At 43.4% G+C, this 21,415-nt stretch overlaps 2 protein-coding genes and 2 long non-coding RNA genes across 4 annotated transcripts in view; 1 reads left to right on the plus strand and 3 right to left on the minus strand.

The window, feature by feature from the left end:
- The window catches only part of LOC118501272, a 46,742-nt gene extending 35,594 nt beyond the window's left edge, over positions 1 to 11,148 (plus strand). Inside the window, exon 4 of the long non-coding RNA XR_004903895.1 lies at positions 10,678 to 11,148. This is a non-coding gene — a long non-coding RNA (uncharacterized LOC118501272). The remainder of the gene's footprint in view (positions 1 to 10,677) is intronic.
- Positions 1,359 to 7,372, minus strand: LOC114499468 (folate receptor beta-like). Its single transcript, XM_028515669.2, is given in 6 exon segments — positions 1,359 to 1,682; positions 1,685 to 1,831; positions 1,959 to 1,992; positions 2,943 to 3,047; positions 3,161 to 3,349; positions 7,130 to 7,372. Coding segments are annotated over 6 exon segments (831 nt in total). The 5' UTR covers positions 7,349 to 7,372; the 3' UTR covers positions 1,359 to 1,545.
- A 1,080-nt stretch (positions 11,149 to 12,228) lies between the features above and the next one.
- Positions 12,229 to 15,736, minus strand: LOC114498866 (folate receptor alpha-like). The gene is made up of 4 exons (XM_036028866.1): positions 15,636 to 15,736; positions 13,021 to 13,209; positions 12,766 to 12,892; positions 12,229 to 12,628 (listed from the first exon to the last, which is right to left on the minus strand). The coding sequence occupies exons 1-4, from the start codon at positions 15,711 to 15,713 to the stop codon at positions 12,348 to 12,350; spliced, it is 675 nt and encodes a 224-aa protein (XP_035884759.1). The 5' UTR covers positions 15,714 to 15,736; the 3' UTR covers positions 12,229 to 12,347.
- A 16-nt stretch (positions 15,737 to 15,752) lies between these two features.
- LOC118501273 lies at positions 15,753 to 16,439 on the minus strand. The gene is made up of 3 exons (XR_004903896.1): positions 16,027 to 16,439; positions 15,889 to 15,991; positions 15,753 to 15,768 (listed from the first exon to the last, which is right to left on the minus strand). It is a non-coding gene; the product is annotated as an uncharacterized LOC118501273 (long non-coding RNA).
- Positions 16,440 to 21,415: the final 4,976 nt, after the last annotated feature.

A 21,415-nucleotide genomic window follows, 5' to 3' on the forward strand; every position in this document is an offset into this window, starting at 1 on the left:
TCCAGGAGGACAGGGAGGGAATTGATGGAGTAAAGGCCCCAAAGTGAAAAATGTGAACAGAGCTCATGTACAGGGGGTGAAGGGGCAATAATCTGACATGCAGAACAAGTGGGGGGATGGGCAGGGCCTTCTATGCAATTGAAGAAGTTTGGCTTTTCCAACAGACACATCAAACAGCATTGAAGGGATGGTGAGGAGCTGTCATCTAAGAAGACATTTTTGGCATTTCTACTTTTTAAAAAATATGTCAGTAAAAGTGATGGGTTCAAGTTTGCTGACAAATAGGATATCTACAGTTCTCAAAGTACTCTCTACCACATGCATATTAATTATAAGGGGGAAAATGTAGCAAATAACCCTGGAGGACCCAATATCAACCACAAGACCGGTTACCATCATCAGCAGCGGACCTCCCACGTGACGCAACGAGATGGACAGAGTGTTACTTCTGGGGTATTTGTGTCAGAAACTCACAGCCTTGGTCTAGTGATGAGGAAATCGATAAACTCAAAATGAAGCATATTCTACAAAATAACTGGCCTGTGCTTTTCAAAAATGGCAATGTCATAAAAGAGCCTCCTTCCCTCAAATATTCATCAGTAGGTAACTGAACTGAAGGTGACATGCACATAGAATATTGTACAGTAATGAAAATGTATGAACTAGATCTCAACAGATTGATAGGGACATATCTCAGAAACCGTGTTCTCATGTCAAGGCACATGGCGAAAGAAAACGGCACCTTTCTGCTTGGCAGAAAATCAGAAGCCTGACACCATGCTGTGCTGACCAGGGTGCAAGGAAACAGGTACTCATGCATTGCTGGCAGGGGCCACGCCAACACAACCCCTGTAAAGCTGTAACTATCAAAATTAGAAATCCATATACTCCTTGACCCAGCAATCCCTCTTCTGGAATTCAAGCATAACAAACTACTATGTGCAAAATTACCCATTGTAGCATTATTGGTCATTTTTGAAAAAGCAAGTAATGCAGGTGTTCATTATTGAGACCCTTCCACCAATACTTCCATCCCAGGCCACATCTAGTAAGAGAAGGATGGGGAATGAAACATTTTTCACACCAGAAACCCAATAATTATCCACCAATTTCTGCCCACCTTCCCTCCACCAATCCTCTTGTGCCCTTGTGATGCAAAAAAAGACGAACTTGGTATAAGGGAAGCCTGGTGAAGAACTAAGCCCCAGACCGAGGGATCAAGTTACATTCCCTACTTGCTGGTGAATTTCAAGTTAGTCCCCACCTTTCTTGGGTCCTCTCAACAGGAATGGTGAATCAATGAGGCATGTTCCACCCCACAACCCATTCATCCTCAAATTATTTACAGGACACAAGACCCACGTGGATCTCTCTACTTGAATAGGCTGTCACAGAAACCTCATAGTACACATCTTGGATAAGGAATGAATGACCAAGGCATTGTGAGGCTCCTGATTGAGAAAGCTGGCTGAACTGGGCTGAGCTGAAGTCACCCACATTGGGTGCAGGCAAGGAAAATGTCCAGGTATCAGTAGTGGGAACAACTTAGCGGAAGAGCCAGAGTTGGAACATCAGAGTCAGACTGAGCAGGAGAGGCCCAATCCCATGGGCCGTGGCCCTAGAATTCATGGCCAAGGCATAGAACCTCGCCACCTCCTCATTGGGGTTGCCCTGGGCCGGGCAAACCACATCTGGATGCAGCGGCCACTCCCTCGACTGTACTTGCTGACTTTGTAGGAGTGACTCCAAATGCCCTCACACAGGGCTACAGGCGTGGGGAAGTAAAACTCAAAAGTGCGGCAGACAGCCCCAGCTGGACACTTGTTAGATCCTGCAAGACGAGACAGTATAGACACACGTTCAGCCCCTGGTTACCCCAGAGATATTCACACAACCCCAGATCTTTGAGCAGCCTTTGTGAAAACCCTTCCTCAATCTCCCACCTGCCTGGCCCTCACCTGAGGTCCAGTTCCAGCCCTTGTGCCAGTCGGTCTTGCAGGTGGGTTACAGAACACAGGGGGCCTGGGACGATATACTACTACTGAAAGGACCCTCTACTGGGCTCGATTGTCCGTCGCCAATAGGAAAGACATCTCTCAATGCCAGAGATTTGTGAAAAGGAAAGGAAATGTTTATTTAATGCTATACAGACTTCAAGTAGTGACCTAATGTCTTCATTAAAACATTAAAGTCCTTTGGGATACCCTCAGACGCCCACAGTGCTTTCTTCTCCCCCTGCCCTAATTCAGGGTACCGTAACTCAGGAAGAGAAGCAAATGTTTGGGTTTTCAGGCCGCTGGCACCATCAGCTGTGTCACCATCCAGGCAGGATCTCCAATTAATCCAAAGCCATGTGGCACTTTCTCATGCCTACTGGCAAGAGTTCTTTTACCCTCCTTTCAGGCAAAGTCTCTCCTGCTTCTGCTGCCATGTTTGGGTTTAAATCCTCGGGCCAATCTTCCTCTGTGCCCCCATTTCCAACTCCTCCTACAGTCAGTTACACCTGCCAGCATTCCTGTATTATTCCAAGTTTACTGGGCTGCCATCGTAAGTATGGGCAGGGGTGGCCCCATATCACAGAGCCAGTCTTCTCCAAGCTCCCATGCAGGTGCTGTAACTCGAAGGACCTATCCCCCAGTCACATCTTGGGAGGGAGTCCCTTTCCATCCCCCTGGCCCAGAGCATGGCCACAGCTATTTAACATATCTAAGTGACCAGCCAAAGGCTATAGATGTGTTAAATGATCATACCATGGATTAGCTGCAAAGCTGTGGTCATACAAAACAGCCCTGCATGTTCCCGCACCACGTGTTCCTTCCCCCAACTCACACCTGTGGGGGGAAAGGGTGAGGACATCTCATATGTCTTTCTAATATTTCCTAGACACCTTGAGTTCTGGAACCCATTCCAAATCCCTTTTTGGGGCCCCCTCTTGGCTGCACACTGTAACAGGTATAGGAGGTACGGCAGTCTTCCCACGAGCTCTCACAGTCCTCTTTGCACAGGGGCACGTTCAGGAAACGTTCTTTGCGCCAGCTCTGGTTCACCTGGGGGGGAGGGGGGAGGGGGAAGGCTCCTCTCAGCCAGGCAGGTTGGCAGCCACAGGCTTGACTGAGCTGGAGGGCAGCCTGCTGGGCTGGGGTGAGGGAGACACCCGCACCTCCTGGATCCAGGGTCCCAGGTTGGGGGAGCACTCATAGAGGCAGGTATCCTGGATGAAGTGGCGCTTGCAGGCGGGCTCCATCTTGCGGCAGTGGTCCCAGTTAAAGTTGTACAGGAGGGAGGTGTCCTTGTGCAGCTCCTGGCTGGTGCTGACGGAGCAGCAGGCGTTCTTCCTCCAGGGACTGCACTGGGAGGGGCGGACACAGCACTAAGTCCTTCCCCTGCCACACACTTCTGCATCTAGTCTCTGCCCATTTGGTTCTTGCTCTCCTGTCCCAGGAAGGCTGCCCTAGAAACACTCACTGGGAGGACTCTTCTCTTCCTGGTCTCCAGGAATTTACATCTTGGGGGACACTCAATTACAACAGTGTGATCAGGGTTTTGGGAACCTAGGAGAAACCCTGACTTGGGAGGACAATAAAATATTTCATTTATTTACTTTTTTAGAGAAAGGAGAAGGAGGAGAGAAAGGGAGAGAAACATCAATGTGAGAGAGAAACAGCAATCAGTTGCCTCTGGTGCACACCTTGACCAGGGACTGAACCTCCAACCCAGGCATGTGCCCTGACTAGGAATCAAACTGGTGACCTTTCTCTTGGCAGGACAATGCTCAACCAACTGAACCACACAAGTCAGGGCAATAAACTATTATTTATACAGCTGTTAACATTTTATAAGGATTTCTTAAACTTATTCATTAAAAAAATTATTATTATGCCATGGCCAGGTAGCTCAGTTGGTTAGAACATCGACCTGATGCACTGAGGTTGCGGGTTCAGGCGGGTTGGCAGCCACATTGGGACAGGGCACATAGAAGAATCAACCAAAGAATGCATAAATTAATGTAACAACAAATCAATGTTTCTTTCTCTCTCTCTCAAATCAATGAATAAAAATTTTAAAAACTGTTAAAAATTATTATTGAGTAACTATTCTATGCCAGCCCTGTTCTAGACCAAATAGAGCAGACAACAAAACAGACAGAAATATGTGTTCATGGATCTTACATTCTGGTCAGGGGAGACACAGTAGGACACTGAGAGAGAAAAATGATTGTAAGTCTATGGTCAATTACATGAGGAAATTTACAGCAGGGAATGGGAATGTGGAGTATGGGGTGATTGTGGAAATTTTAGATGAGGTGGTTTGAAATGCCATTGGTGGGTGACATTCTGAGTAAAGGAGGAAAGAGAGTGAGCGATGCAGTAATACACTGTTGAATAACCATATTCTTGGCAAATATCAAGATCTGTGTCCCCCGCCCCCTGCCAGTGGCTAGGCCAGGACCAGACACATCGCGGGCACACAGAAACACGTGCTAAAAACAGTAAAGACATACTTGTGCTTTTCTAATCTAAATGAAACTTCATCTTATATATAGACACACCACACTTTAGCACGGTTTTTATATAATGTAGACCAGATGCTCCAGACCAGGAAAAAAAAACACCATGAAATGGAAGGCTGTAGTGTATGTTTTGCATTGCTGGAGTTAACCACTATTGTAGAGAATTGTGTCAACAATGGCAACACTGCTTAGAGTATCTCATACAATTTAAGTGGCCAATAGAATACACCTGTATCGACCTTCCTTTGTAGCTGCCCTGTTCATAGTGATTTTGTCAATAAAAGACAGGTGCTATTTCACGGTGACTTCTAATATAGCCACACCAGAAATCGGCATGTTGAAATGTAGGGATTGTATTATAAAGTACTTTCTTTTGGCTTCTCCTTTGCATTACAGGTGGTTATGTTGATATTTTTTAAACTAAATGTGCAAATAGATTCTATTAGCTTCAAACGTTATTCCAGGATAGAAAAGAGAGTCTAAACAATATTTGTCATAAAAAGGAGGCATGGAGTCTAACATGGTTGCAACCAAGGCACAAATAGTTAAGACTGTGTGCATCCTGTGGGGGTTGAGGTGCCAGGAGCGACTCCCAGACTCACAGGAGAGTTTGTTGGAGAGACTCACAGGATCCTAGAACATACACAAGCCCACACACATGGAAATCAGCACCAGAAAGGCCCAGCTTGCTTGGGGGAAGCAACGGAAGGGACTAAAATCCAACAGAGAGCAGAGCAAGCATCATTGTTTTCTCTCGGACCCCACCCCCAAATACAACGTCACAACCCAGCAACTTGGTTGCCCCACCCTGGTGAACATCTAAGGCTCTGCCACTCAGACATAACATGCCCAACCAGACCCCCCCCCCAAAAAATGGTGCAAACAGAAGAACAGATCAAAGCTCCACGGCAAATACAACTAAGCAATGATGGGATAGCCAACCTATCAGATCCATAGTTCAAAGCACTGGTGATCAGCATGCTCACAGAATTGGTTGAATCTGGTCACAAATTAGATGAAAAAATGAAGGCTACGCTAAGTGAAATGAAGGAAAATGCACAGGAAACCAATAGTGGTGGGAAGAAAACTGGAACTCAAATCAATGGAGTGGACCAGAAGGAAGAAAGAAACAACCAAACAGAAAAGAATGAAGAAACAAGAATTCAAAAATGAGGAGAGGCTTAGGAATCTCCAGAATATCTTTAAATGTTCCAACATCAGAAGTATAGGGGTGCCAGAAGGGGAAGAGGAAGAGCAACAAGTGGAAAAGTTATTTGAACAAATAATAAAGGAGAACTTCCCCAATCTGGCAAAGGAAATAGACTTCCAGGAAGTCCAGGAAGCTCAGGGAGTCCCAAAGAAGTTGGACTCAAGAAGGAACACACCAAGGCACATCATAATTACATTAGCCAAGATTAAAATGAAGGAGAGAATCCTGGAAGCAGCAAGAGATAAGGGAACAGCAACTTACAAAGGAGTTCTTATCAGTCTATCAGCTGATTTCTCAAAAGAGACCTTACAGGCAAGAAGGGGCTGGAAAGAAGTATTCCAAGTCATGAAAGGCAAGGACCTACATCCAAGATTGCTCTATCCAGCAAAGCTTTCCTGTAGAATGGAAGGGCAGATAAAGTGCTTCTCAGATAAGGTCAAGTTGAAGGAGTTTATCATCACTAAGCGCTTATTATATGAAATGTTGAAGGCACTTATCTAAGAAAAAGAAGATAAAAAATGCACAGTAAAATGACAGCAAACTCACAATTATTAATAACCGCACCTAAAACAAAAACAAAAACTAAGCAAACAACTAGAACAGGAACAGGACCACGGAAATGGAGATCACATGGAGGGTTAGCAACAGGGGAATGGGAGGAGGAGAGGGGGGAAAAGAACAGAGAATAAGTAGCATAGGTGGTAGGCAGAAAATAGGGGGAGGGCAAGAACAGTATGGGAAATGTAGAAGCTAAAAAACTTAAGACACATGGATATGAACTAAAGGGGGGAATGTGGGTGGGAGAGGGTGTGCAGGGTGGAGGGGAATGAAGGGGGAAATGGGACAACTGTAATAGAATAATCAATATTATATTTTTTAAAAAAGACTGTGTGCAAGGACAACACCAGAACCCTGTGTCACAGTCCCAGGAGGCCCTGTCCTCTGACCTCAGCACTTCATGGGACTAGCCACAATGAAAGGAGTAAAAATCTCTTCCCCAAACGCAGAGGTGTCTGCCCCGGTCCTGCTGCTACCTGGCCATAAGGGCTGCTCAGGGCCAGTGCCTCTGTGTGTCCATGTTCTCCTCGGTCTCAGTCTCCTCATTTGTGTCGTGTGGAAAATGTCACCTACATACCTCCAAGGACCCCTGGAAAAATGAATTCATGTACAGAAAATACATGACACCTAGTAGGTGCTCGATACATGATTATTCCATGTTATTGCTCATGTGGTGTCCTGTTCTGAAGAGGCCACCCCTAAAATCACCTAAACACTCCTGAACATTTACCTTCTCAGCCACAACTCAAATATGGGGTGTCTGACCCCTCAGCCCTTCCCTCACCACCCTGACTTCCTCTCCCCTGTCAGAAGCAGGCCTCCCCCCAATCAGAGCCACACCCCAGCCATACCTGGTCATGCAGCTTGTCCTCGGGGCCTGGCTTGGCCTTGTGGTGTTTGGCGTCCATGCAGATGTTGAGCAGCTCTGTCCCGTCTCGGGCACTGCACATGGTGGCTGAAAGCCAGGCCAGCAGCAGCAGAGCTGCTGTCAGTTTCCAGGCCATGTCCTTCTGTCCCTGCAGAGGAGGCTGTGGTTGGGGAGAACGAGGCCTGAGGGGACAGAACCCCATGCAGGGTGCTACCTCCACCCTCTGTCTCAGTCTGCCCACCTCCACAGTGACTGATGGGGTCAGACTGTGTTCCCTCAGTGCCGGGGGCCTGAGGCTCCCTGAGGCTGAAGTTGAAGAGGCTGGCAAAGGGGGCTCCCTCACCCCAGCCTAGGAGGGCTCTGAAGGGGATGTGGGGTTAGGAGGTGGGCCCTGCGGGACTGTTCCCAAGTTGAAGAAGATGTCTTGCACCCACACCTTCTCTCTGGACTTTACCTTAAAATGTAATTAAATAGGTCAGGTCCCTATTTCCTGAAAAGAGCCAGGGACGCACAGTACCCTTATCTTGTGTCCAGCAAGTGCCCTGCCCTTAGATCCTGGATCACCTGATCCTCCCTGCCAAGTCCCAGCTTAGAATCCCCGCTGTCCTGGGGAAAGCAGTGGCCCAGCTCAGCTGAGTTCTCCAAATCAGCTGTCGAAGGATCAAGTGATGTAACACAAACAGGACCCTGTTTGCTTAAATGCTAAAGAAATGGAAAGAGTGGTGGTTTTTAAGCAGCTTCGTTCCCTCAGACTTTTCCCTTCCCTCTTTCCTGAACACCTCTTTCCCGAAAATATATTCACATTGTCTTCATTTTCCATCTTGTACCATCTTTTCTCAGTAAGCTGCTCCTCCCCATTTCCTCCTTCCCCCAGTCCTTGGCAGCTACCATTGGACTTTCTGTCTCTGAATCTGACTGCTCTCAGAACCCGCTGTAAGAGGCATCATGCAATATTTCTATTGTGACTGGCTCATTTGACTACATAATATCCTTAAAGGTCATCCATGTGTCAGAATTTCATTCCTTTTTATAGCTGAATAATATTTTGTAGCACGTGTATACCTCATTTTATTTATCCTTTTACTCATCAATGGACACTTGTGTTACTTCCTCCCCTTGGCTGTTGTGAAGCACACTGCTATAAACCTGGCTGTACACCTGTCTCTTCAGGACCCTGCTTTCAGTTCTGTGGGTACATACTCGAAATGGAACAGCTGGATCATATACAATTACCATTCTATTTTTTTAATATTTGAGGAACTGTCACATTGTTATCCACAGCAGCTACACAATTTTAGAACATTGTACAAGAGAAAAAAAGTGTTCAAGAGCTCCATCCTCACCATCACTTGCTTTTTCAAAAATTAGAAACCATTCTGGTAAGTGTCAGGTGATACCTCATTGTGGTTTTGATTTGCAATTCTCTAATGATTTTTGACATTAAGCAACTTTTCATATGCTTGTTGGTCATTTGTATAACTTCCTTGGAGAAATGTGCATTCATGTCCTTTTCCAATTTTTCAATCAGGTTATATGAGCTGTTTTTACTGGTGAGTTTAAGGAATCAACCCTTACAAATATTTTCTCCTGTTCTTCAGGATGCCTTTTCACTCTCATTGTCTTTCCATGCACAGAAGTTTTTAATTTTGATGTACTTCCATTTACCTCTTGTTTGTTGCTTATGCTTTTGTTCTCATATCCAAAAAATCGTTGCCTAATACAATGTCATAAAGCCCTTCCCCTAAAATTGTAAGGAGTGTTAATGGTTTTCACTCTTATGATTGGAGCTTTTATCCATTTTGAGATAAATTTTGTATATAGGGTAAAACAAGGGCCCAATCTAATTATTTTTGCATGTGAATATCCACTTATATCCCAGCACCATATTTTGAAAATGCTATTTTTTTGAGTTGTCATTTATCCCATTTCATTGTCTTGACTCCATTGTCAAAAATCTGGGCTCTAAGTTCTATTCCATTGATGTGTACATCTCTCTTTAAGCTACTACCACACTGTCTTGATTAGTGTAGCTTGGTAGTATGTTTTGAAATGAGAATGTATTTGTCCTCCAATTTGGTGCTTTCTTAAGATTGTTTAGGATATTATAGGTCTCTTGCATGTCCATATAACTTTTAGGCTTATATTGTCATTTCTTCAAAAAAAAAGTCAGCTGGCATTTTCTAAATTAAGTAGGATCTATAAATCAATTTGGAGAGAATTGCCTTTTAACAAAAGTGTCTTCTGATTGATGAACTTAGGGTTTCTTTTAATGTATTAGGTTTTAATTTCTTTCAACAATGTGTATAGTTTTCAGTGTGCAAGCCTTTTACTTTGTTAAATATATTGTGATGTATTTTGTTCTTTTTTATGCTGTTGTGAATGAAGTTGTAATCTTTAATTCATTTTTGTATTGTTCATTGCTAGTGTATAGAAATACAATGGACTTTTATGTATTTGTCTGGTGTCCTACAAACTTGATAAACTCACTTAGTATAAGTAGTATGTCTTTATGGGTTCCTTAGGATTTTCTATATACAATGTCATATCATCTGTGAACAGAAATAGTTTTATTTCTTGTTTTCAATCTGGGTGACTTTTGATTCTTTTTCATGACTAACAGCCCTAGTTACAGCCCTCAGTGCAGTGTTGAATAGACATCATGAGAGTAAATACACCTATACTGTTCCTGACCTTAGTGGGAAAGCCTTTTGGCATGGAGTCTGAATTTAGCAGAGGCTTTTCAGACATTTCCTTTATCATGTTGGGAAAATTCTGTTCTATTCCTAATGTGTTTATTGTTGGTTTTATTTTTTATCATGAAAAAAATTTTGGATTTTGTCAAATGATTTTCTGCATCAGTTGAGATGATCATGTGGTATTAGCCCTTATATTTTATTCACATAGTATTTTATTAAATCAGCTTGGATTCCTGGGATGAATCTTACTGGGTGATGAGGGGTAATCCCTTCTTTTATATTATGCTGAATTCAGTTTGCTGGTATTTTGTTGAGGATACTTATGACTTTATTCAAAATATATTGGGGTGTAACTTTCTTTTGTTGTAATGTCTTTGTCTGATTTTGTATTAGGGTAATACAGGTCTAATAGAATGAGCTGACTTTTCATGATGTCCAGTTTTTCTGTTTGTTTTTTTTTTTCCCTGTCATGGATTGTGCTTTGGGTCCATAAAAGAAGTAAAAGGTAGTAGAAGCTTCACACTAAGAAAGCTTGCCTACCACAGGATCTGAAAATGTTTTTCCATTTTCTTCTAAAATTTTTATTGTTTTAGCTGTTACATTTAAGTCTATGATTCATTTTGAGTTGAGTCTGTGTGTGACACGAGATGAAGGTCTACGTGCATCTTCTTTCACGTGAGCAAGCGATTGTCCCCGTCCATCGTCGGGCAGACAGTGCTTTCCCCCAGTGAGTTGCCTTCGCAACTTTGTCAAAAATCAATTAAATATAAATATAAAGATTTATTTCTGGCTTTCAGTTCTGTCTCATTAATCTATATATCTTTGCTTTTGTCAGGACTACTGCTCTAGGAGATATTGATATGGAAAATTATTCATCCATTCTGCAACCTCATGACTCCCATGAACTTGAGGATGATAGATACAGAGTGGGATTCAGACAAGTATTTTTATAAATGGATCTCAAACAGCACCATAGGCCTTTGATAAGGTACATTGGATTGAGGTGATTCCAGTCTTAAATTTCACTAATTCTAATGCATCTGTAAACAAGTCAGATTTGTAAATAGTGCCACTGGTTCTATAAGGAATATGACACATCAACTGGCCTTGTTCATAATAAGACTGTTAGGGTGGTAGCCAGTGAGCTGCTTTACTTTTCATGTATAGTTCTTTTTATAGGTTAACAGCTGATACTCCTCCTTCTTACAAGAACTAACCCAACCAAATAAATTTCTAACCATGAGCATGCCACAAATACACTGACCTTAGCATAACAGCCTGCCCCAGTCATCAGTTCTGTTGTCAAATATTCTGACTCCCCTCTCCTTCCAGCCACCTGTAGACTTACATTTCCCTGGCCTTCTTGAAGTTAGTCATGATCATAACGGGAACTGGCCAACAATATAAGTGATGGGTGGGAGTTTTAAGAGCCCGTATGGAATTCATTCACCAGGTTCCCTCTCCCTGCCTGTGGAAGTGTGTGATGAGATGGAGCCCCCGCCACCCTGGTTTGCTGAGTGCCAAGCAGAGGCCCCCTGACAACCCACTTTAATCACTGTAGCTTGAGCAAGAAATACCTGCTAGTTGTGTTAAGCCACCGAGATTTCAGAGACGGTACTGTAACATAACGCCATTTAGTACAACTGCTACAAACTGTACTTAATGTGAGATCACTGCCTAAAAACCTGTCACGCCCCTGGTCTGGAAGCTGTTCTAGGAGTCTAGGTTTGGGATCCAGTCCTAGCTCTGCCAGAACAGCTCAGGCCCAGCTCCTCTGCCCAGGTGTGGGTCCAGTATCCCTTCAAGATGCACGCATTTACCCTCCACACTGGGGAAAGAGCTTGTTCTCAAGAGCCAGATTGCCTGGAGTGCAATCCCAGCTCTATGCAGAGGGTAATGTTTTGGCCATGCTCCTGAATGTATGTGCCGGTCTTCATATACGTAAAATACAGACAATAGTGTCTACACCCTGTGGGAATAAGTCCAAAGCATTTAGGGCACTGCCTGGCAGGTAGTGCTTTGTGGGCACTAGCTAGAGCGGGGCAGGGCTCTTGTTGGACCCTTCACTTCTTTCCAGGCAGCCATCCAGAATGTGCTGGGCACTGCCATTCCCCTCTCTTCTCCTGGACAGCTGAGCACAGGGCAGAAGAGTCATTCCCGGGAGGCTTGCCTCCAATTCCAATGATAAAGCCCTGGGTCTAACTCTAGATCAGAGCTGAAGTGAAAAATGAAGCTGAAAGCTATAAATATGTCCTCAGTTAGAAGAATAGTTCAGTATCTGAAAAATTCATAGCAAGTATCAGAGCTGGGAACTGACCAGGTCTCACTGGCCTCAGTCAATGGAAACTAGGAAGCAAAAGTCACATTCCCATTCACACCCAAACAGTTTGCAAGACACATGCAGGATATCTGGTTTATTCAAGCTCTGGACAGTTTCCAGCATGGGAGCTGAGCTGTGGGGCTGAACTGGGCAGGGGTGTCCAGGTATCAGAAGGTAAAAGGATCTCAGGTGAGCACTAGGAACAACATTAGGGCCAGGCCAGACAGGCCAAGCCAGACCCTATGGAGCCCAGCCCCATTCATGGCCTCAGCATAGGACCTCACCACCTCCTCATTGGGGTTGCCCTGGGCTGGGTCAAACCACATCTGGATGCAGCGGCCGCTCCCTTGGCTGTAGTTGCTGACTTTGTAGGAGTGACTCCAGATTTCATTGCACAGAGCAGCAGGTGTGGGGAAGTAGAAATAAAAGGGGTGGCAGGCGTCCTTCACCGGGCACTCATTAAACCCTGTTGAAGGATGGAAGGCCTTTAGCACTGGGCTCAGAACCATGTCTTCTGCTGGCCTCACAACTACCCCTCATACACCTGTTCGCCGCCACCCTCCACCTCCCCATTCCTTCCTCCCCACACGCCCAGGCCCTCACCAGAGGTCCAGTTCCAGCCCTTGTGCCAGTTGGTCTTGCAGGTGTAGGAGTCTCTCCACCAGCTCTCACAGTCCTCTTTGCACAGGGGCACGTTCAGGATGCGCTCTTTGCGCCAGCTCTGGTTCACCTGGGACATGTGTGGAGGGGAAAAGGCCTCAGACTCAGGATTCTCAGTGCCCAGCCCTGAATAGCCCCAGAAGTGGAGAGGCAGAGTGAGGAGATGTCTGGGGAGCAGCTGTGGGGAGGGCACCCCACCTGCTGGATCCAGGGCCCCAAGTTGGGGGAGCACTCATACAGGCAGGTGTCCTGGATGAAGTGGCGCTTGCAGACGGGTTCCAAGGGGCCACAGTGGTCCCAGTTGAATCTGTACAGGTAGGACACATCCTTGTGGGCTTCCTGGCTGGTGTTGACAGAACAGCAGGCGTTCTTCTTCCAGGGACTGCACTGTGTGGGGAAGACACAGGACTAAGTTCTTCCCTCAGCACAGCCATCTCCTCCATTTTCTGGCCCCCGTGTCCCAGTAGGTTATGCAGGGGGACACTCCTTGGGGGGGGGGGGGCACCTGTGTGTGGTTCTTGAGGAGGCCCCGTTTGTGGCAAAGCAATAATATATTGCAGTTAACATTGAGTAACACAGGGGATGTGGGCAACCTGGGGAACTTGACAGAGGGAGCAATTATTATTTGTACAGCCCTAAACAGTTTACAAACTTATTTCACATTATTCAAGTTATTTATGTGACTCATTTTGCATCCAGCCACTATTAACTGAGTACTTATGGTATATCAGGCCCTGAGCTAGGCCCTGAGAATACTACAGTGAAAAAAACAGATCAAATATCTTCTCTTACGTTGTTTATGGTTTTCCTTCGGGGTTGAGGGAATCATGTGATATTTAAGCCTAGAGAAGAGCTGAGCAGAGTCTCCAAGGCTTTTGTGCTTTATCTTCTCATCAATCCAGTTAAAACATTATTACAGCACTTTTTACAGAGTGTAAGTAAGCTGAACCCCTGGGAAGTGGTGGGGTTAAGACGTAGGACAGGGTGTTCCAGAACCTGGCCCTCCATTGTGGTGGGGAGCGGAGGTGAAGGGCGGTGGTCTGGCCGTCCTGGGGCGTGGAACCCCAGATGAGGGGCCTCCAGATGGGTTCCGAAAGCAATGCGGGAACAGAGGGGCAACGGTCAGCACAGAGGCCCGAACATGGGCCTGGCTGAACGGGGAGGCTGCTCTAGAGAGCTAAATTCAAGGCAGGTAAGATGGTGGAAGTGGTGGAGGTTTCTCTCTGGAAATCACTCTGGGCTGTGACTCAAGAGCGGGGTGATCATGGGCCAGTTGCTTCCACTCTCTGAGATGAACTCTAGTTCCCAGGGTGAAGTGGGAGGGGAGATGTTATTGGTCTGGGCACTCAGGAGAAATCAAGGAAAATCCATGAGAATGGGGCTGAACCGACAGCTTTCCAACAACCTTGCCCACACCCAGTGCGGCTAACACAGACCATGCGTCCAGGCCTCCCCAACTTCACCCGTGCTCTTCCTCGGATGTCCCAGCTCTTGGTCACCCTGCAAGACCCCATGCACTTCATCCCTGACCCACCAGCCAAGGTCAATGGTTTCTTCCTCCAAAAGATTTAATATGACGTAAAGTCGGGGTTCAACAAAAATAGCCACTCCCACATAGCCCAAGTCCCCCAGAATTACGATAATCTGGAGGAGGTACTCCAGAGGGTCCTTAAAAGTACCCTTTGGAACTTAAAAAGTTCTAAAAATGACATGATGGGTAGACTTTCAGTTTGGGAAGATGAAGTGGTTCTGGAGGTGGACGGTGGTTGCCCCGTGTTGCTGCACAGCATCAGTGTATTTAATGCCACTAACTGTCCCCTTAGAAAATGCTTAAAATGGCAAGTTTAATGTTATGTGTATTTTACCACACACACACATATACTAAGAACAAAATGTTTCAAATGACTCAGAAATCATGGGGCTGCTGGGCTTCCTTCTCTTCACTTCAAGCCCTGGAGTCGGTCCATGCCGCAGCCTTTCCCTGAGAACACCCCAGCCCTCTAGCAACATGAGACCTTGTGGGGAGCAGGGGAGGGGGGCAGAAGGAATGAAATACTGGCATCTCTCATAAGTTTGCAGTTCAACTTCAAGCTCAGATTTCCTGAACTGCTTCCAGGGGCCTTACCTATGACATGGGGGCCCTGGCCTTACCTCCTCTTCTCTGTGTGCTCTGGCCCCACGGACTTGCCACTGTTTGTGTGTCACACTTCGACCTGTGTACGTGCTGTCCTCTCCTAGGCTGTCCCTCCCAGCTCTGTCTTCCTGGAAAACTCTTATCCTCCAAGGCCAAGGCTGATGGCCCCTTTCCTGGGAAATCTTCCCACACATATGATTTGTCATTGTCTTCAGAACCTAATGGGGGTGGGAGACCCGGCCGGTTTGTGTATGTTTGCTTCACAGTGACTGTAAGGGACCAGTCTCTCCTTCTGCCTTACCTCTGAGCCCTGTCGGCTGGCACATAATTAAGGCTGGGAAAGTTACTTCCTGTCTTCTCCTCATCCTAGTTAATGATTAGCCTCTCAATTTCCACATGTAACTGTGGCCTCTCTGGGCCTATTTCCTTATTTGTATAAGTAGAGACTACCATGCACCTACCATGTAGGCAATTTGGGTATGTTCTTTGATAAGGTGTGAGGAAAGCAGTTGGGCCATAGTGGGCCCCCCACTGGTGGCCCCTCTAAGGGAGGATCTCAGGATAATCTTAGCCACACTCCTGCCTCCATCACCCCCTCAAAGTTGATCTTCCTGTCCACCTACTTCTTCCCTTTTTAGAGTCAGTGCTTTTTCCACTCCAGACCCCACTCCATCCTTATCTGGTCATGAAACTTGTCCTCTGGACCTGGATTTTTCTTGGAGTACTTGGCACCCATGCAGACGTTGAACAGATCCATCCTGTCCCATAGAGTCCTGGGCAGAGCACAGGAGCTGCTCCATGTCCATCTGTTCCTGCCAGAAAGCCACAGTCAGAAATACATGAGGCCTGAGAGGCAGCAACCATAGGACCCTTGGTCAGATCTCTTGTCTCCCTTCCAAGCCCAAATCTTCTGCCCTCCCCACCCAGTTTACCCCACAGAAGCAGCTAAATCACACAATGAGGGGTCTGGGCTAGATCCTCCCTTGAGGGCACTTCAACACTAGCTTGCTCTGTCACCTTGGAGGTTGCCTCCACCTCTCCTGGGTTTCACCAGCCAGTACTTCATCCACAATGGGAAATCCCTGCCGGCTTGGCAAGTCCTGTCAAATCCACTCAAGAGAAACCACAGGGCATGGCTTGCCAATGGGGGCAGGGAGTGAAAGAAGGGGCACCAGCCAGCCTTGGCAGCTTAGTGGCTTTTAGACGCCCAGTGACTGCCAGTAGGGCAGATAGGAAAACTGTTCTTGGGCCAGGTGAAGGCCCCTGAGTTGTTCAGTTACAGTCCTGGACCAGGCACGATGGGAGCTGGGAGCGGGGTTGGGAGGGCAATGCAGAGAGCCCGTGCAAGTTCCAGCCCAGACAGCCAGACTCTAGTTCCACACACCTCAACAACCCCTCTTCCCACACAGAGGTCTTGGGAAGTTCCCAGGGCAGTCAGCCCTAGAGCTAGGAGATGGCCACCAGAAAAGGGACAAGCTGGAACAGTGGGCAATGGGGGCACCAGAGGAAAAGTCAGCAGAGAAACCAGCCTCCCAGGAGACCTATGAGAGAACCAACCTAGCCTCCCGCCCCCACTTTTTCTCCCTCACCTGCCTTTACCCCTGTCCTCAGCCCACCTAGGAAGAAGGCACAGTGTCTTCCCACCTCCCCACTCCCTTTTATAAGCCCATTCTGCCTGCTTGATCAGCCTCTCTGTCACGGAAGGGAGCCGGCTTTGTCTAGGAAATAGCCCAACTGTCTTTTAGTAAGGAAGGGGCCACTTAAATTATGGTACATCTACCCAGCGAGATTTAACCTGCTAAAAAAGAATGAGAAAACTCTTGCTGTCTGAATATGAAAAAGAGTCTCCAAGTGTATTGTTTAGTGAAAGAAGAAGGGTGCAGAAGGCTGTCGATAGAATACAAATTTTGTTTGTGAAGAAGGAGGAGGGAGTCATAGGGCTGTGTGTAATGGAAGTCCAGGATATTACCCCTTTTGTGACATTCCTGGTTCTGTGTATAACTACAGATTGTTACTGATGATATTATAAAATTAAACTTTTTATATCTTAAAAAAGGAGGAGGGAGAACATATGTGTTCCCTTAAAATCCTGAAAAGGTACAAAAAATCTTTTTAAGTTGTTCCTTATGGGGAGGGCGCAGGATTGGGATGAGACTTTCCTCTTTGAATCATTCTATGCTGGGTTTTTTTTTTTCCCATAACAGTTGACACTTAATATTATTGTATATTAGTTTTAGCTGTGTAGCATAGTGATTAGACATTTATATAATTAACAAAGCGACCCTTCAGATAATTCTAGTATCCACCTGGCACCATCCATAGTTATTACAATATTATTGACTATATTCCCTTATACTTTACATCCACAACTATTTTGTAACTACCAGTTTGTATATCTTAATCCCTTCACCTTTTTCACCAAGCCTCCTGACCTCACTCCCCTCTGGCAACCACCAATCTGTTCTCTGTACCTATGAGTCTGTTTCTGTGTTTTGTTTGTTTATTTTGTTCTTTAGATTCCACATATAAGTGAAATCATATGGTATTTGTCTCTCTGTGTCTGACTTACTTCATTTAGCATAATAGCCTCTAGGTCCATCCATGTTGTCACAAATGGTAAGATTTTATTTTTTATGGCTGAGTAATATTCCATTGTACATATGTACCGCCACTTATTTATTCACTTGTCTATTGATGGACACTCGGGTTACTTTCATACTTTGTAAATTATGCTGCAATAAACATATCACTGCATATATTCCTTTGATTTAGTGTTCTGGGTTTGTTCAGATATATACTCAGGAGTAGAATCACTTGGTCATAAGACAGTTTTATTTTTAATTTTTTGAGGACCCTCCATACTGTCTTCCACAGTGGCTGCACGAGTCTGCATTTCCACCAGCAGTGCACTAGGGTTCCCTTTTCTCCACATTCTTGCCAGCACTTGTTTGAGTATTTATTAAGGATGGCCATTCTGACAAGTATAAGGTTGTATTTCATTGTGGTGTTTATTTGCATTGTTCTGATGATTAGCAACTTTTTGTATGCCTATTGGCCATCTGTATGCCTTCTTTGGAAAAATGTCTATTCCATTTTTAAATTCTCCCTTCCTTCCTTCCTTCCTTCCTTCCTTCCTTCCTTCCTTCCTTTCTTTCTTTCTTTCTTTCTTTCATGTTAAGTTGTTTGAGTTCTTTCTGTATAAATAAATTTTGGGGATTAACAAATGATCAGATGGATCATTGGCGAATATCTTCTTCCATCCAGTAAGTTGTCTTTTCATTTTGTTGATGGTTTTCTTTGTTGTGCAAAAACTTTTTAGTTTTATGTGGTTCCATTTGTTTATTTTTTCTTTTGTTTCCCTTGCCCAAGGAGATATATCAAAAACAAAAAACTGCCTATGTTTTCTTCTAGTTTTATGGCTTTGAGTCTTACATTTAAGTCTTTAATCCATCTTAAGTTTATTCTTGTGTATAAGAATGTGGTATAGGGCTTTTTTTTTTTGCATGTATTTGTCCAATTTTCCCAACAGCATTTATTGAATAGACTGTCTTTATCTCATTGTACATTTTAATGAGAAAATATTTATTTGATATTAAAGTGGTAAAAACATTTGAGAATGTAGTCTTTTTTCCTTTTTATTGATTTTATTGAGGTGACACTGGTTAACAAAATTACACAGGTTTCAGGTGCACAATTCACAACACACCATCTGCACAATGTATTATGTGTTCACCACCCCAACCATTGTATATTCTCCTTGTCATACATTAATTGACCATATAGGTGTGGGTTTATTTCTTGGTTCTTTATTCTGTTCCACTGATCTATGTTTCTATTTTTATGCCAGTACCATGCTGTTTTGATTAGTATGGCCTTGATAGTATAGTTTGATATCAGGTAGCATGATACCTAAAATTTTGTTCTTGTTTTCTCAAGATTGCCATGGCTATTTGGGGTCTTTTATTGGTCAACATAAATTTTGGAATGGTTTGTTCCAGTACTGTGAAAAATGTCATTGGTATTTTGATTAGGATTGCATTCAATCTATAGGTTGCTTTGGGTAGTGTGGAAATTTTAACCACGTTAATTCTTTCTCTTCATGAGCATGATATATGCTTCCATTTATTTGTATCTCCTTCAATTCCTTTCTTTAATGTCTTATAGTTTTCTGAATACAGGTGTTTTACAACGTTGGTTAAATTTATTCATATGTATTTTTTGTTGCAATTGTAAATGGGATTGTTTTCTTAATTTCTCTTCCTGATAGTTTGACAATGGTATATAAAAATGTAACTGATTTTTAAATATTTATTATGTATTCTGCTACTTTACTGAATTTATTTATCAGTTCTAATAGGGTTTTTTTGGTGGAATCTTTAGAGTTCTCTCTGTATAGTATTATTTCCTCTGCGAATAATGACAATTTTACTTCTTCCTTTTCAATTTGGATATCTTTTTTTTCTTGTCTAATTGCTGTGGCTAGAACTTTTAATACTCTGTTAAATGAAAGTGGTGGAAGTCTTGTTCCTGCTCTTAGGAAAAAGCTTTTAGGTTTCCCCATTGAGTATGATGTTAGTTGTGGGTTTCTCATGAATGCCCTCTATTATGTTGATATGTGTTCATTCTGTTTTCACTCTGCTAAGAGTTTTTTCATAAATGAATGCTGAGTTTTGTAAAATACTTTTACTGCATCTATTGATATGATTATATGATTTTTATCCTTTGTGTTGTTTATAAGGTATATGATATCAGTTGATTTGCAGATATTGAATCAAACTTCATCCCAGGCATAGGTTTCATTTTATCATGGTGTATGATCTGTTTAATGTATTGCTGATTTTGGCTTGCTAGTTTTTTGTTGAGGATTTTTGCATCTGTGTTCATCAGGGATATTGTCCTATATATATATATATATTTTTTTTCTTTTTGTAATGTCTTTGTCTGATTTTGGAAGCAGCATAATGGTGGCCTCATAAAGTTAGCTTAGCAGCTTTCCCTCTTCTTGAATTTTTTGGAATAGTTTGAAAACAATAGGTGTTAATTCTTCTTTGATTGTTTGCTAAAATTCACCCATGAAACCATCTAGTCCAGGACTTTTGATATTTTAAGTTATTGAGAGTTTTTAAATTACTGATTCAATTTCATTGGTAGTGATCAATCTGTTCAGATTTCCTGTTTCTTCTTGATTCAGTCTTGGAACATTGCATGTTTCTAGGAATTTATCTATTTCTTTCAAGTTGTCTTCATTTGTTAGCATACAATTGTTTGTGGTATTTTCTTATAATCTTTTGTTTTTCTATGGTGTCGGTTGTCACTTCTCTTTTATTTCTGATTTTATTTATATGGGTCCTCTCTCTCTTTTTTCTTGATGAGTCTGGTTAAAGTTTTATCAGGTTTATCTTTCCAAAGAAGCAGTTCTTGGTTTCACTGATACTTTGTAATTTTTTTAGATTCTAGTTCATTTATTTTTGCTTTGATCTTTATTATTTCCTTTCTTCTACTTGCATTTGTCTGTGTTTGCTGTTCTTCTTTTAGTTGTTTTTTTTTTTTAGTTGTAAGGCTAAATTGTTTATTCTAGATTTTTTTCTTGTTTCTTGAGGTAAACCTGAATTGCTAAGAGTTTCCCTCTTACAACTGCTTTTGGTGTGTCCATAGATTTGGCGTCATTGTGTTTTTATTTTCATTTGTCTCAAGGTATCTTTTAATTTCTTCCTTAATCACACTGTTAAGCCATTCAAAATTTAGTAGCAAGTTATTTAGCCTCTGCGTGTTTGTGTGTTTTTCAGTTTTTTTCTTGTAATTGATTTCTAATTTTATACCATTGTGCTCAGAGAAGATGCCTAATATGATTTTAGTGTTCTTAAATTTATTGAGACTTCTTTTGTGCCCTAACATGTAGTTTATCTTGGAAAATGTTCCATTTTAACTTGAAAAAAATGTATATTCTGTTTTTGGGTGAAATGCACTGAAAATATCAATTAAATCTATCTGGTCTATTGTGCCATTTATTTTTTAAATTAAATTTTGTTGATTATGCTATTATAGTTGTCCCAATTTTTCCCTTTGCTCTCCTTTACCTACCACCTCCCCCCCTCCCTCAGGAAATCCCCACACTATTATTCATGTCCATGGGTCATGCATAGGTTCTTTGGCTACTTCAATCCCGTGGCTATTCTCTAACCACCTATTTGTATTTCTTAATGCCCTCACCTCTTCATGCATTCCCCCATACCTCCCTCTCATCTGGCAACCATCAAAATGTTCTCCATATCCATGATTCTGTCTCTGTTCTTCTGGTTTGCTTTGTTTTTTTAGATCAATTATAGATATGTATGTATTTGTTGCCATTTTATTGTTCATAGTTTTGATCTTTTTTTTAAATAAGTCCCTTTAACATTTCATAAACTAATAGCTTGGTGGTGATGAACTCCATTAGCTTTACTTTGTCTGGGAAGAACT

The sequence above is a fragment of the Phyllostomus discolor genome, chromosome 6 (assembly GCF_004126475.2).
Source record: "Phyllostomus discolor isolate MPI-MPIP mPhyDis1 chromosome 6, mPhyDis1.pri.v3, whole genome shotgun sequence".
In the NCBI taxonomy this organism is placed as follows: Eukaryota; Metazoa; Chordata; class Mammalia; order Chiroptera; family Phyllostomidae; genus Phyllostomus; species Phyllostomus discolor.

Bases quoted from the DNA above. Each gene is read 5' to 3' on its own strand.
- LOC114498866 (XM_036028866.1), bottom strand. From the start codon at position 15,713: ATGGATCTGTTCAACGTCTGCATGGGTGCCAAGTACTCCAAGAAAAAT. The intron at 13,210-15,635 runs ATAAGGATGGAG...TTCCCCACACAG, and splicing joins AGGACAAGTTTCATGACCAG to TGCAGTCCCTGGAAGAAGAA. The intron at 12,893-13,020 runs GTGGGGTGCCCT...CACATGTCCCAG, and splicing joins TGGGGCCCTGGATCCAGCAG to GTGAACCAGAGCTGGCGCAA.